Consider the following 14,436-nt stretch of genomic DNA (forward strand, 5'->3'; position numbering starts at 1 on the left):
TCCTCGAACCTCAAAACTCCTCTGGTTGGAATTCTGACTGCTTGGACAGCCTGACCAACCAAATACCCTCACAAATCACTTATCACCCCCTTTCTCCTCAACTGACAAATCTCAGCTATCCTACCAACAATTGACAGTTAACTCCCAACTGACTGGAACCACTAGTTGGCCAGCAAACAATTTTCTTCTCATGCTTGGAGTAATATTAGACCTTTAAACATGCCTGGGATCACTTAAATCGCCACAACAGTTTCTACTGCTCAGTGATGGGGTCAGCCTTCCACCATCCCTCTGTGAGAATGATGGTGTGACACCAACTTCCTCACAGGTAAGGCTTCCTAAGAACTGAAACCATGTTTGGCCACAGCATCTCCTTCCTGAGAAGATCTGTGCTTTCCTTTTGCAAGACTGTGTGGTTTCCTTTTGTGTACTGTGGTCAGTAAGGGATAGGTGGATTTATGACAGTTTACTCAGATGAATCATAGAATCATAGAATCGTAGAGTTGGAAGAGACCACAAGGGCCATCGAGTCCAACCCCCTGCCAAGCAGGAAACACCATCAGAGCACTCCTGACATATGGTTGTCAAGCCTCTGCTTAAAGACCTCCAAAGTAGGAGACTCCACCACACTCCTTGGCAGCAAATTCCACTGTCGAACAGCTCTTACTGTCAGGAAGTTCTTCCTAATGTTTAGGTGGAATCTTCTTTCTTGTAGTTTGGATCCATTGCTCCGTGTCCGCTTCTCTGGAGCAGTAGAAAACAACCTTTCTCCCTCCTCTATGTGACATCCTTTTATATATTTGAACATGGCTATCATATCACCCCTTAACCTCCTCTTCTCCAGGCTAAACATGCCCAGCTCCCTTAGCCGTTCCTCATAAGGCATCGTTTCCAGGCCTTTGACCATTTTGGTTGCCCTCTTCTGGACACGTTCCAGTTTGTCAGTGTCCTTCTTGAATTGTGGTGCCCAGAACTGGACACAGTACTCCAGGTGTGGTCTGACCAGAGCAGAATACAGTGGCACTATTACTTCCCTTGATCTAGATGCTATACTCCTATTGATGCAGCCCAGAATTGCATTGGCTTTTTTAGCTGCCGCGTCACACTGTTGGCTCATGTCAAGTTTGTGGTCAACCAAGACTCCTAGATCCTTTTCACATGTACTGCTCTCAAGCCAGGTGTCACCCATCTTGTATTTGTGCCTCTCATTTTTTTTGCCCAAGTGCAATACTTTACATTTCTCCCTGTTAAAATTCATCTTGTTTGTTTTTGCCCAGTTCTCTAATCTGTCAAGGTCGTTTTGAAGTGTGATCCTGTCCTCTGGGGTGTTAGCCACCCCTCCCAGTTTGGTGTCATCTGCAAATTTGATCAGGATGCCCTTGAGTCCATCATCCAAGTCGTTGATAAAGATGTTGAATAAGACCGGGCCCAAGACAGAACCCTGTGGCACCCCACTAGTCACTCTTCTCCAGGATGAAGAGGAACCATTGATGAGCACCCTTTGGGTTCGGTCAGTCAGCCAGTTACAAATCCACTGTGTGGTAGCATAGTCAAGACCGCATTTTACCAGCTTCTTTACAAGAATATCATGGGGCACCTTGTCAAATGCTTTGCTGAAATCAAGGTAGGCTACATCCACTGCGTTCCCTTCATCTACCAGGCTTGTAATTCTGTCAAAAAACGAGATCAGGTTAGTCTGACATGACTTATTTTTCAGAAATCCATGCTGACTATTGGTGATCACAGCATTCCTTTCTAGGTGCTCACAGACTGTTTGCTTAATGATCTGCTCCAGAATCTTCCCTGCTATTGATGTCAGACTGACTGGGCGGTAATTATTTGGGTCCTCTCTTTTCCCCTTTTTGAAAATAGGAACAACATTTGCCCTCCTCCAGTCTGCCGGGACTTCGCCTGTTCTCCAGGAATTCTCAAAGATGACTGCCAGTGGTTCTGAGATCACATCTGCCAGTTCTTTTAATACTCTTGGATGCAGTTCATCTGGCCCTGGAGACTTGAATACATCTAATCTAGCCAAATATTCTTGTACTATCTCCTTAGTTATTCTGGGCTGTGTTTCCTTTGCTGAATCATTTGCTTCAAATTCTTCATGTCGGGCATTGTCTTCTTTATCGGAGAAGACTGAGGCAAAGAAGGCATTGAGGAGTTCAGCCCTTTCTGTGTCCCCTGTTTGCATTTCACCATCTTCTCCTCTGAGTGACCCCACTGTTTCTTTGTTCTTCCTTTTGCTACGAACATACCCATAAAAGCCTTTTTTGTTGCTTTTAACCTCTCTAGCAAGCCTGAGTTCATTCTGTGCTTTAGCTTTTCTGACTTTGTGTCTACACGTGCTGGCTATTTGTTTGAATTCCTCTTTGGTGGTTTCCCCCCTTTTCCATTTTTTGTACACATCCTTTTTTAATCTTAATTCAGTTAAAAGTTCTTTAGATAGCCACCCTGGTTTCTTTAGGCACCTTCCATGTTTTCGTCTCATTGGTATTGCCTGACGTTGTGCTTTTACTATCTCCGTCTTAACAAACTCCCAGCCATCATGAACTCCCTTTCCTTTTAGTATTGCTGTCCATGGGATCTCACCCAGCACTTCCCTAAGTTTTATGAAGTCGGCTTTCTTAAAGTCAAGAAATTGAGTCCTAGTATGCTTGGCTGCTACTGTCCGCTGTATAGTAAACTTCAGAAGAGCATGATCACTCGCGCCTAATGATCCTTCCACATCTACCCCACTAACCAGGTCATCAACATTGGTTAGGACCAGGTCTAAAATGGCTGTTCCTCTTGTTGCTTCTCCCACTTTCTGGACAATGAAGTTGTCTGCAAGGCCAGTGAGGAATCTGTTTGACCTTATGCTCTTGGCTGAGTTTGACGTCCAACAAATATCCGGGTAATTGAAGTCCCCCATTACTACTATCTCCCTTCCTTTTGCATGCTTGGCCATCTGTTCCAGGAAGGCATCATCTATGTCCTCCGTTTGGCTTGGGGATCTATAGTAAACTCCCACAATGAGGTCTCTGTTATTCTTCTCTCCCTTAATTTTGACCCAAATGCTCTCACTTTGGCTTTGAGGTTCTAAATCTTGGATCTCTTCACAGGTATGCACACCCCTGACATATAACGCCACTCCTCCTCCTTTCTTGTCTGGTCTGTTTCTCTGAAATAGATTGTATCCCTCCATTATTACATTCCAATCGTGGGACTTATCCCACCAGGTTTCAGTGATGCCTATTATGTCATATTTAGTTTGCTGTACCAAGAGCTCAAGCTCATCTTGTTTATTTCCCATGCTTTGCGCATTAGTGTACAGACATTGAAGTCCATTAATCATTCCCCCGTGTCTCTTATTTAAGGATTTTTTCCTCCCTCCACTAGGTCCGCGTGCTGTTTGCTCCATTTGGTCTATGACATTTGGATGATCATCTTCATTAATTGATAGACTCCTACCTTCAGGAGCACTGTCTCCCTCCCCCACATTAGTCAGTTTAAAGCCCTCCTGATGAGGTTTCTGAGATTTTTGGCAAAAACATTTCTCCCAACCGTTGTGAGGTGCAGCCCATCACTTGCCAGAAGTCCATCTTCAAGAAACTGCAGTCCGTGATCTAAGAATCCAAACCGTTCCTGTTTACACCATTTGCGAAGCCAGCTGTTCACTTCCACTATTTTCCCCTCTCTCCCTGGGCCACGTCGTTCAACTGGGAGGACAGACGAGATGACAATTTGTGCATTTAGTTGCTTCAATTTCCTGCCGAGAGCCTCGTAGTCTCTTTTGATCTTCTGGAGGCTATTGCTTGCAGTGTCATTGGTTCCCACATGAACCAAGAGGAAGGGGTATTCGTCAGTGGGTTTTATGATTCCTTGCAGTCGTTCAGTTACATCTTGGATCTTAGCCCCGGGGAGACAGCACACTTCCCGAGACATCTTGTCAGGCCCACAGATCACTGCTTCTGTTCCCCTCAGTAGGGAATCCCCTATCACCACTACACGCCTCCTCTTGGGTTTGGTCGGGGTTCTTCCGTGAGCTGTCCGTTCCAAGGTCGCCTGCACATTCCCTGAGGACTGACTTTGCTGCTCGTCTTCATATACCTGATCGACTGTAATGAGGGAGAGATCCTCAAATGGAGTCTGCTCTTCGTCTTCCATGCTAGGGGAGAGGACCTCAAAGCGATTGTGTATTTCTAAACAATCAGAGTGAACCCTGGGCCTCCTACTTTTGAGGCTTCCAATGCTCAAAATTGTTTAATTAAGAAAAATGCAGGGAGATGATGTGGCCTTGAAGATGTTATTGGACTAGAACTCCAATCATCCTTACCCATTATCCAGGGGGAAAGAATATAGAAAAACAGATAATATGTATCTGTTTTGAAGTTGTCTATGTTGTTGGTATTAGATTATATTTTTGTGTTTTTTTCACAATAGACAGGAAAAGACTTTGCTTTGCACCAAGTCTCTCTCTCTCTCTCTCTCTCTCTCTCTCTCTCTCTCTCTCTCACACACACACACACACACACACACATGAGAGAGAGAGAGGGGGGGGGATACATAACTAAGTCAAAATCTCTGCAGAACTTTGAGCTTACAGGAACCAGAGGCACCTATTTTCCTGCTGCCTTCCCCCAGGGAAAACTGCTGTTTAGTGCTCAGTTTGAGCAAGCGGCAATTTGGGTTTTCTCCAGATTGATCTTTGCTCTGATTTGGCACTAAAGAGTGGGTTTTCTCTGGGAAAGGAATGGGGCATGGAGGGAAAATGCTCTGAAGCATGCCTAGTAAGCATGGGTCAAGCAGAAAACCATTTTGACTCATGCTTTCTAGTCATGGGAGAAGCAGAAGTGTGGATGAGCCTATTTGAGTGATTTGAGTGGGCCTTTGTCCCTCCCCTCGCCTGCTCACTAACATCTGAAATGGCACCCCAGCTTCACTCACATTAGTTATAGGCTTTTGTACATGAATCACTAAAAAAGAAGAAGATTTGGACAATTTTTTAATTTGAAATTTATAATTTTTAGATCATATATGCCACAATAGTGCTACCACCTGCAGATTCTTTACAAACTTTAGACAAATATTACTTTTTAAAGGACATCATTGGAGTTGCTATTATTAGCTCAAATACATGGCTATGAAGTTAAAATGCTATCTGCATAAGTCAATTAGATGAATGATTACAGCACTTGCTGTTGTTAAAAGGCACAATTATTTTAGACTGCCTTTGCCAGTCCAACTTGGTTGTTCTCCCGGTCAAAGATACTGTAGTATTCTCTGATGAACACATCTCCTAGGTTCCAACTGCCATCAGATGAGTATCCGAAACCACTAAAGCAGCCGGCTTGTTTCTCCTAGAGAGAAGGAAAAGGATAGTCATCACATGCAGGAGGTTCTACAAAAATATCATCCCAGAAAGTAATTGGGTAGCAATGCATACAGTAACATTCCAGCACAAAGAAGGAAGAGTTTCTCCTGAAAAAGTCTCCAAAGGAGATAAATAATGTAGATACAACAACAGTACAACAGTAATAGTGCACAAGACTGTACATTATGTATTTGGCCTCTTAATAAACAGGATGATTTCCCAATCAATACAAACCAGAGAAGTGTACAAATGAGCGAAGTATTGAAAAGTGATAGGAATCCTTCACAATTCCAAAATGCTTTTTGCCTACAAAGGTAGTGGCTAGGGGTGGGGAACACTCCCATTGAAATCATAGGGAGGTGCCTTACGCTGAGTCAGACCACTGGCCTTTAGAACAGTATTGTCTACAGTTCGACTGACTGAGTTTCATGCAGAAATCTTAGCCAACCCTACTTGGAAATGCTGGAGATCTTCAAGTTGCAAAGCAAATGCTCTGCCACTGAGCTATGGCTCCTCCCTGTGGAGCTGATGAAGAGCACAAGAGAATGGTTTCCTATCTCCTCCCCTGCCTTGCCCCCTGCCACAAAGGCAGCATTCAAGGGAATGCAAGAGGCAGTGACAGTACAGGTGTACAGCATGGGCCTATCCACATTCCTGTTTGGTCCATGGGATTTTGAAACTCTCTAGAATGCCTCATCACCACAAGAAGGAAACGAGGGGAGGAAAAATAGTGTTTGCTTCCACCTTCTGTCTTCTCTACAACTTCCATGCAAATACTTGGAACACCTGAGTGCCCCATAGATACATTGCTACATTTTGATGGAAGGTGTAATATGCGTCCTGAGGATGAGTGGGCATCCAGGTTTTGCACTAACGGGGGAAACATTCTGGGGATAGGAATAATTATTCTGTGGTCAGAGATATAATATCTGTAGTCAGAGATACAATACAATTGTACAATACAATTCTGTATTGTACAATACAATTCTGTATTGTACAATACAATTCTGTAGTCAGAGATACAATACAATCAATAAATCATGTTGGTATGGAATCGGGATGCTGCTTAGCAGAACAGAGCTGTTACCCGAATTTGGATTGATTTTTTCCCCTATCAGACATGCATGTATTAGCCCAGCATTTCTGACATTTTCAGCATATTTAATATGATTTCCCCCTAAATATTTATTCCATTTTTTCTGTTTTTAGCCCATGTGTTCATAAAGATTTTGCACTTTAAATCTGCCCCAACCCCTTTTGAATTTGCATTCTTATGGCAAATAAATGAGATTCGAGAACGATTATGTACCTTTAGAGTGTAGGCTGATGGAGGCAAAGGATAGTGGATTCCATTGATTACAAAAACAACGTCTGGCATATTGGAGAGTTTACTGCAGTTGATTTCACTCTGAAAAAGATAAGGAAGAGAGCTGAGTTCTTGTGTTGCTCTGATGATGAAGGAAATGAACTGGCAAACCTCAAGCTTGGTTAAGAAATGCAGTGGACTCGTCCCAGTGCCAATCTCAGGAAAGAACCTTAAGAGAGGACTTGAGTATTCTGGTCTTCCCTTCAGACCATCTAATGTAGCGCACAGGTCTGAACAGTGCATTGTAGCACAGAAACAGGGCATCTAGCCGAAGATTGCAAACAAATAAACTCAAAGCTTTGAGTCCAGTCTTCATATCCCAAACCATATCCTCTCAATTCAGATGATACAACCACCCATTCTAAATTCTGCTCTGAGACCAAATTCCCCATTCTAAAGGGATGCTGATGCCATGCTGACATACTGAATCTGTATGTCTTTTCTTTCTTGAAATATACGGTTTGGGGAAAATAAAGATATCACAACTGTGAATACAACTATTTTGAGGAGAGGCAATGGTACTAGATAATAGCAGCAAAGCCTGCCCCCCTCTCCCTGCAGATGGAGTGCAAAAGAATTGGGCACCTTTCATATTTGTACTGAAGAAGGGACCTTCAGCAAGTTTAAGGTTGCATGACAAGGTACATCTGCTGAACTTCCTTCTTCTGCATAACTCTTAAAGGTCCTCTTTTGCCAAGAGTCAGTAAACCTATGAAAAACATATCCTCACTTCGGCTAACTTTGTTAATTCAACATTAGGCCCATTTTTTCATTGGATGTCACACTGGTCCAGCCAAACCCCAGTTTGTTTCCTTTTCCTGCTCTTAACATTGCCTCTCCTTCCTGCACTCTCACTACATACTCACAAAGCCTTGCATGCCATATCCCCTATGCTCAGGCGCATTAGTGTGCATGAGCAACACCATGAAGTACTGTGAAGACTAGGACTGGGATGCAAGCAGGAATCCCAGGTCAAGCCTAATCTTAAGCACCTTCCTCTGCATGTATCTGAAATGTGAGCTCAGCTAATGATATGGGGCCTCTTTCAGCTACTGTGTGAAGACAATGGCCAAAACTTACCATGCCAAAGTGCGTTGGAGTGGCTCCAATGGCTTTTTCGATTTTAATCATCTCATATTTTGGGCCAAGCAAGAGGGATGTCCCTGTATCAATGATTCCGTGGCATCCACCTTTGCAGGCAATCTCCGTACCATTCACTAAAACGCTGAGAAATGAGAAATCATTAGAGTATGACATAGAACTTGCATGGGATCAGACTACTGGTCCATCAAGCTCAATATAGTCTATGGTGAATGGCAGCAGCTCTCCAGGATTTAAAATGTGGGGTTCCTCTAACCGCGTTTGGAGATATCAGTTATTAAACCTGGGATCTTCTGCATGCAAAACATAGGCCCTACCACTGAGATACAACCCTTCCCCAAACATGGACTTAAAACAAAATGGATAGTGGGATATGATAAGTGGTTTCAGGAAGCTATCCATCCCTATGCAGCTTAGGTTCTCCATTGTACTAGCCAATATTACATCACATATTGGAAGCTGTAGAAGGTAGTAAAGCAAAATGCATGAACTATTGATTGTAAGGTCTTCAGGGCAGGAACCTGTCCTTATATACACTGTAGATCACCATCAGCATAATAAATAAATAAATAAAATGATAATAACATTGACAATTCATCCTAACAACTGACATCTTGCAAATACAAAGTAAACTGTATATTAGTATTTACATTTTATTGCAAATCCTTCTCTTCATTTCCTTTTGTGCCTTATATTTTTAGCTAGCCAATAACTAGGGCTGGATCTGCACTGATATGTAAAAACGCAATTGAAGGATTTTATTTTAAAGTTACATAGCTCTCGATGTAATTTCTCATTGCCAACTGATTGCATCTCTGCAGCACAGCGCTGGTGTCATATTTTTATAACACATTTTAATGTTATAACTGACAAGTATAGATTTGGCCAATGAATATTAGTCACAAAAATTTTCCAGTGTTATTGTTGGCACCTACTTTCCCTTGTGGCAGTCCATATGTTAAGAATACCTTAATGCTACAACATCAACTACTAATAATAATTCCTGCTTACCTATCCAGTGCAATCTGCCAAAAACCCGACTGATAATTAACAGGTATCCAATTAATACGACCAGTATAGTGAGATTGATCAATTCCACCAAAAATGAACTCACTTCCTCTTTTCTTTCTGAAACATGAATATATGGTGTGCTGTTACCAAGCCATTCATTCAGAATAAGTTGAACTGCATGTTAAAAAACGAATGTATCATATTCTTGTACCTCTGTGCAAATTACTACCGAAAGAGGAAAAAAAGAAAGGAACATTCGTAATGCACCAGTATCTAATTGTGAACAATGAAGATTCTGAAAGGTGAATGCTGTTAATACTGTATACTTTTCCTGTTTTGTTCTCCATATCACCATGCTTCCTGTTTTGCTTTGTACATCACACATTGACTTCCCCCTTCATAATCTTCATAAGATTTGTTCTTCCCTAATTGGTTTTCATTGTGATTTTAAGGAAGCCAGTTTGGAGCAGTGGAGGCCATTCTGCAGAAGCGGCCTCTACTCCACCAACCTCAGTTTATCTCCAGCCAGCCTCACCTGCCTGCCTGCTTGCTTGCACCCAGTTCAGGGGGTGGCATTGCCTGTGAGATGTCTTACCCTCAGTCAGTCTTACTGCTGCCATTATATACACAGCACGGAGGAGAATGGGGAAGAAAGCAAGAATTGGTTGTCTTTGCTTGTGACTGGCTCTGCTTCCACATACTGTTTGCCTTCCTGCCTTCTGCCCTAGAAAGGCTAGCTGACATCACTCCACCCTTCACTCTGGCCTTTGTCTGTCTAACTACTAGCAAGTAGAGGGAGGCGGTCCCACTTATTTGCTGGCTAGCACAGAGACCCTTCATTTGTTGCCTCGATAACTCATCACCTAGGCTATCACTTCAGCAAAGAAGCTAGCCTAGCTATTCCAGGAATTCGAATCCTTGATTAGATTGTTGGACCCAGGAATTAAAAGGGTCTTGCCATACAGCCTACGGCTCTCACAACTCATAACAATACATTTTGCCGACTACTTGACCTTAAAAATAGTCAGGTGAAAAGGTCTTTGTAATGTTGTCCTCCCATTATTCTGGATGGGGTACAGTTGCAATTGGGAACAAAGATTCCAGAAGTGTTTTTAGGTAGGAGGGTCTCAAGGTGATCCAATATTAAATTAAAATCAAAAGCGATGTGAGCTATACTGATGAGATATAATCTAATTTCCTATTCTGCATTTACATAAATTATAGAATGCTCTTCGTCTTCACTCTCAGCCTCAACTCTCTACCTTCCCACATCAACATAGTTCACCTGAACTTGGTTCTTCCCTTAAAGCAAAGCTCTTCTCTCAACAAATCAACTTAGCAGTAAAGCAAAATAGTATTTACCTGCTGAGATAAACAGATAATTGGTGTTTCTCAAGCAAGCCTTCCTTCATCAGGCTATCAAAGAACGGAGTTGCTTTTTCTTTAGAAAGGGAGGGGTAGGCTAAGCCCAGGATCCCATCAAATGTCATGTTGACAAAGGCTTTACCTGGCTCAGTGGTACTCAAGCCAAATCCCTGATGAGAAATGGAAAGACTAGATACCTAGGAGAGAAGCAAAGTATCTCCTTACTTTTATATTAAGCTGTGAAGTACAGAGCAGGGTTTTACTAGTGATGTTCATCTGCTTATTCACACACACACACACACACACACACACACACACACACACACACACGTGATGTATTGAAGTTACAGCCCTGTGCATGTTAACAAAAAGGAAACCTCATCAAACAGTGTTCTGTCTTGCTTTTCTTTTTAAACATGTATGGAATTTGGCTTTCCAGAGAATAATATTCAAATGTAGATAGTGGGTAAGTGTGTCTTACATCCCAGTTTTAAACCTCTTTATTCAGAAGTAAATCTCAACAATTTCATTGACGTTTACTTCAGGATCCCATGATTTTGTACTGCTTCAATTTCGTATTACTTTGATGCCAACAATGGCAATTAAAAATCAAGAAATCAATGGACTATGCTGCTATGTGGGGAATGCTTTGATGTATATTAAAAAACAAACTCAGGGTTGGCATGTTCCCATCATTTTTTATTTTATTTGGCAGTAGCCCTTTCTGCTTCCTCCCCCAAAATAGTATTCTCATTTTCTTGATTGATATTGGATTGAACCTTTCTATGTTATGAAGTGATATCTAACTATGTATCACAGATCTATCATAGTAAGTCACCAGTTGGTTCTTTTTTGTTGTATTGTATAATGTTTCGATTACTCAGTAAAGTCTTTTTAAACAAAAAACAAAACAGCTATTAAGTTAAAATATATTTTGTTTTGAGTTCCTTTATATGCACCCATCTGCAGCTACATCTACATATGTATTTATGTATATATGTATATGTGTGTGTGTGTGTTTCCAGAGAAAATAATGGGCTGCTTTGTTTTTCCTGCGTTAAAGTTTGAGTTCCAGCATTCAAACAGGCTGAGATTCACTGGCCTTGGAAATGCACAGAACCAATAGCTGAGTATAACATTGTACTGTACCTATATAATATTATTAGTTTACCTTAACTGTATCAAATACCAAGATTCCTTTCATGCTTCCGGTCCCATACACAATGTGGAAGTGTTTTCCTGTTCTGCGGAAGGTGGAAGACTTAGATGAGTCAAACCTCTGATGTTTTACTAAAAGTAAAAAAGAAAGAAAACATTAAATAGATATAAAAATAGTGTTTAATTAATCATAGATATCAGGCAGAAATCACAGTATAAATTTGCTGTCTGAAGAAAACTATTGTAAAATTTTAACGTAAAGGATGTTTGGAAAATACTAGCAATCTTGTTAGTCTACCTGCAGGAAATATTTAGATAAAACTGGGAGCTATTATTATTTAACTGAATAAATTTTACCCAATACAAAATGATTCTCTGATATTGAAACTTGAATCTTTCTTTCCCTCCCCCATTTCTCTCTCTCTCTCTCTCCACACATGCATATATTCATTCTAACATTTTCGTACCATTAACTAAAAATGTCTATGTACAATGATGGGAATTGAGTTTCACACAACCAAATCCACTTGATATTCTTGTATACTCTTATGTGTGTTTACTCAGAAGTAATGCCTCTAATGGACTTTGATGGCACTTCCTTCCAGGAAAGTGGGTATATAGGATTGGAGGCTCACTCGCCAATCCAATGCATATTTATTCAGAAGCAAGTCCCTGTGCATTCAGTGAGTCCTAGGTAACTGGAATTATAGCCTCAACCAGACTCTGGATTTCTGGTTGTGAAATAATGAGCCCATTCCTTATAGCTCCCCACCACCACTTTTACATCTGACTAACATGTTTGACAACATTGAGGTACTCAGTTACTTACGGCATGCCTCACTACTGCACTTGACAGATGGTACCCAGAGATCAGATGACCCAGTGTCAAAAACAACAGAGAACTTCTGTGGCGGGGTTCCAATGTAGATTGTTCCATAGTATTCGAGCTGTTGATTTATAAAACAAATACACTTTGTAACACTTATTTTGGTTACTTCTCTCTTTTTTCTGACTTTTGAAAATTTTAGTTCCTCACAGATATGCAAGTTAATCACTGTAAATTTGAGTGCCACATAACTAACTGAAGGGTGGAAGCAGGAAATAGATTCTTGGCAAAGATTGGTTCATGCAGAAAGGGGATTCCCCCCCCCCCAAAATAAATGAAGAATGAACATCAAAATGTTCAAGCTGAATGCACAGAAACATAACCTACAATCAGCAAAGATACAACAGTAGGAATACCAATTTTCCCCAGTGTCCTTCTGTGCATAGTCAGTAAGGTAAAATAATATTTTTCTGGCTCATGTCACCCCAACTTGCCCTACATGTGGTTCAGTAGGGTGGCCAGATGCAAAAGAAGTCAGGACTCACAGACCTTTAATGGATGTGTAGAATTAGGGTTGTTATTTAGTAAAGGGCATTTCAGCAGGTGTTAAGTTTCCATGATGAGAAATCACTACTGTTGGAAATATCAAAGGTCCAAGAGCTCTGTTCTCTTTTGCATCTAGCTCCCCCTAGGTGTCAATGGGATTTCAAAATGCTTAACTATGGGTGGATCATGGGTACAATCCATCCAAAGTTAGTTTCAACATGTCCCATAGAAATCAACAAGGCTAGTCATGACTAAATCGTATTCTGTTGCTTTTAGTGGGAATGACTATGTCTTGCTTAATTGTGCCTATTATGTTCTTAAGCCTGCATGCCAAGATAAATGTAAAAAGGGTCTCAACTGAGCCTCATGAATATATTTGGGAATGTTGTTCTGCAGCACAGCAAACTGATAAAAGCAAAACATGAACTCACATCCAAGAAATCCAGAAGCGGTTCCTTAGACACATGGCCATTTTTTGCAAAAGGGAGGTATCGAGTACAAAAGAAGCCATAACAGTTTTTCAAAAGAAAATCTTCCAGCAAGTTTTCCTCCCTGAGAATCTTTCTTAGACTCTTCCTCCTCTCCAAAGAAATCCTGGTACAAAAGAAACAAATAACAACAACAGCAACAACAATGTATTTATATGCCACCCATCTGACTGTGTTACCCCAGCCACTCTGAGTGGCTTACAACAGATTAAAACACAGTAAGATATCAAACATTTCAAGCTTCCATATACAGGGCTCCCTTTAGATGTCCTCTAAAAGTCAGGTAGTTGTTTATTTCCTTGACATCTGATGGGAAGGCATTCCACAGGGCGGGCACCACTACCGAGAAGGCCCTCTGCCTCGTTCCTTCAGGGAGGGTGCAGCTACTGAAAAGGCCCTCTATCTGGTTCCCCGTAATGTGCTTATTTTGCAATTAGTCTTTCCACTCTATAGCCCAAAACTTAAGAATAGGTTTGATGCAGTGTGTATATATGTATATATACACACAAATATAAATGTGTGTGTGTGTGTGTGTGTGTGTGTGTGTGTGTATGTTCCAGTAACAAGAAGCCGAAAGCACCAGCCTGAAGATGACGAGTGAGACCTCGTCGAAACGTCGCCCAGACACCCCGACTCTTACACGGGAAGACACCCGAAGACACCAAAACCTGCATTCCTGTACCCGTGAAAATCTACGAAAGCATATATATATATATATATATATATATATTCTTAGATTTGTAGATACAATTCACACTCCTTTCCTCTCTTGCTTGATTAGTTAATCAGAAAGCACATATGTCTGTGAAGTAAATATCAGCAATATAACGATAACTTACTTAAAGAGACATTCGGAGAGAGTAATAATGGTGAAGAGAACTGTAAGGCACTTCATCCTGCTTGTTCAGCAGAGGCTGCTCCAGTTTCTCTAGTGTTTGTTGCAGAAAGGCTCTTATTTTATAGCTCCTTGTGAAGTATTCAATGTTATTGAAAGGGTGAATTATGATATTTCATCACAGAAAGCCCCTCCCATTCCAGGAAACCAAAACTGACCAGTCATATTTCTTTGTAAATATGCTGAAATTCTCCCTAAGGTGTGCCTTCATCATAAAATATTTTCAGTTATAAATAAATCCAGTGAATAAATTGCCATGCATTATATTTTCATATCTTATTTGAAACCACGAAGATGTGCTGATGGTCAGCGTAGGCCAGTAGT

At 41.2% G+C, this 14,436-nt stretch overlaps 1 protein-coding gene across 2 annotated transcripts; it reads right to left on the minus strand.

Annotated features, from left to right (window-relative positions):
- Positions 1 to 5,016: 5,016 nt before the first annotated feature.
- Positions 5,017 to 14,144, minus strand: LOC309535391 (embryonic pepsinogen-like). Of its 2 annotated transcripts, XM_082228429.1 has the most exons (9): positions 14,057 to 14,144; positions 13,161 to 13,323; positions 12,187 to 12,304; positions 11,371 to 11,489; positions 10,197 to 10,396; positions 8,835 to 8,951; positions 7,803 to 7,947; positions 6,666 to 6,764; positions 5,017 to 5,342 (listed from the first exon to the last, which is right to left on the minus strand). In XM_082228429.1, the coding sequence occupies exons 1-9, from the start codon at positions 14,110 to 14,112 to the stop codon at positions 5,205 to 5,207; spliced, it is 1,155 nt and encodes a 384-aa protein (XP_082084555.1). In that variant the 5' UTR covers positions 14,113 to 14,144; the 3' UTR covers positions 5,017 to 5,204. The 2 variants fall into 2 exon arrangements, with proteins under 2 accessions (XP_082084555.1, XP_082084556.1); XM_082228430.1 differs by lacking the exon at positions 6,666 to 6,764.
- Between the last annotated feature and the right edge of the window lie 292 nt (positions 14,145 to 14,436).

This window comes from Podarcis vaucheri (genome assembly GCF_965113315.1).
Source record: "Podarcis vaucheri genome assembly, chromosome: 6".
In the NCBI taxonomy this organism is placed as follows: domain Eukaryota; kingdom Metazoa; phylum Chordata; class Lepidosauria; order Squamata; family Lacertidae; genus Podarcis; species Podarcis vaucheri.

Bases quoted from the DNA above. Each gene is read 5' to 3' on its own strand.
- LOC309535391 (XM_082228429.1), bottom strand. From the start codon at position 14,112: ATGAAGTGCCTTACAGTTCTCTTCACCATTATTACTCTCTCCGAATGT. The intron at 6,765-7,802 runs GTAAGTTTTGGC...TATCTTTTTCAG, and splicing joins CTCCAACGCACTTTGGCATG to AGTGAAATCAACTGCAGTAA. The intron at 5,343-6,665 runs GTACATAATCGT...CCTTCTCTCTAG, and splicing joins CATCAGCCTACACTCTAAAG to GAGAAACAAGCCGGCTGCTT.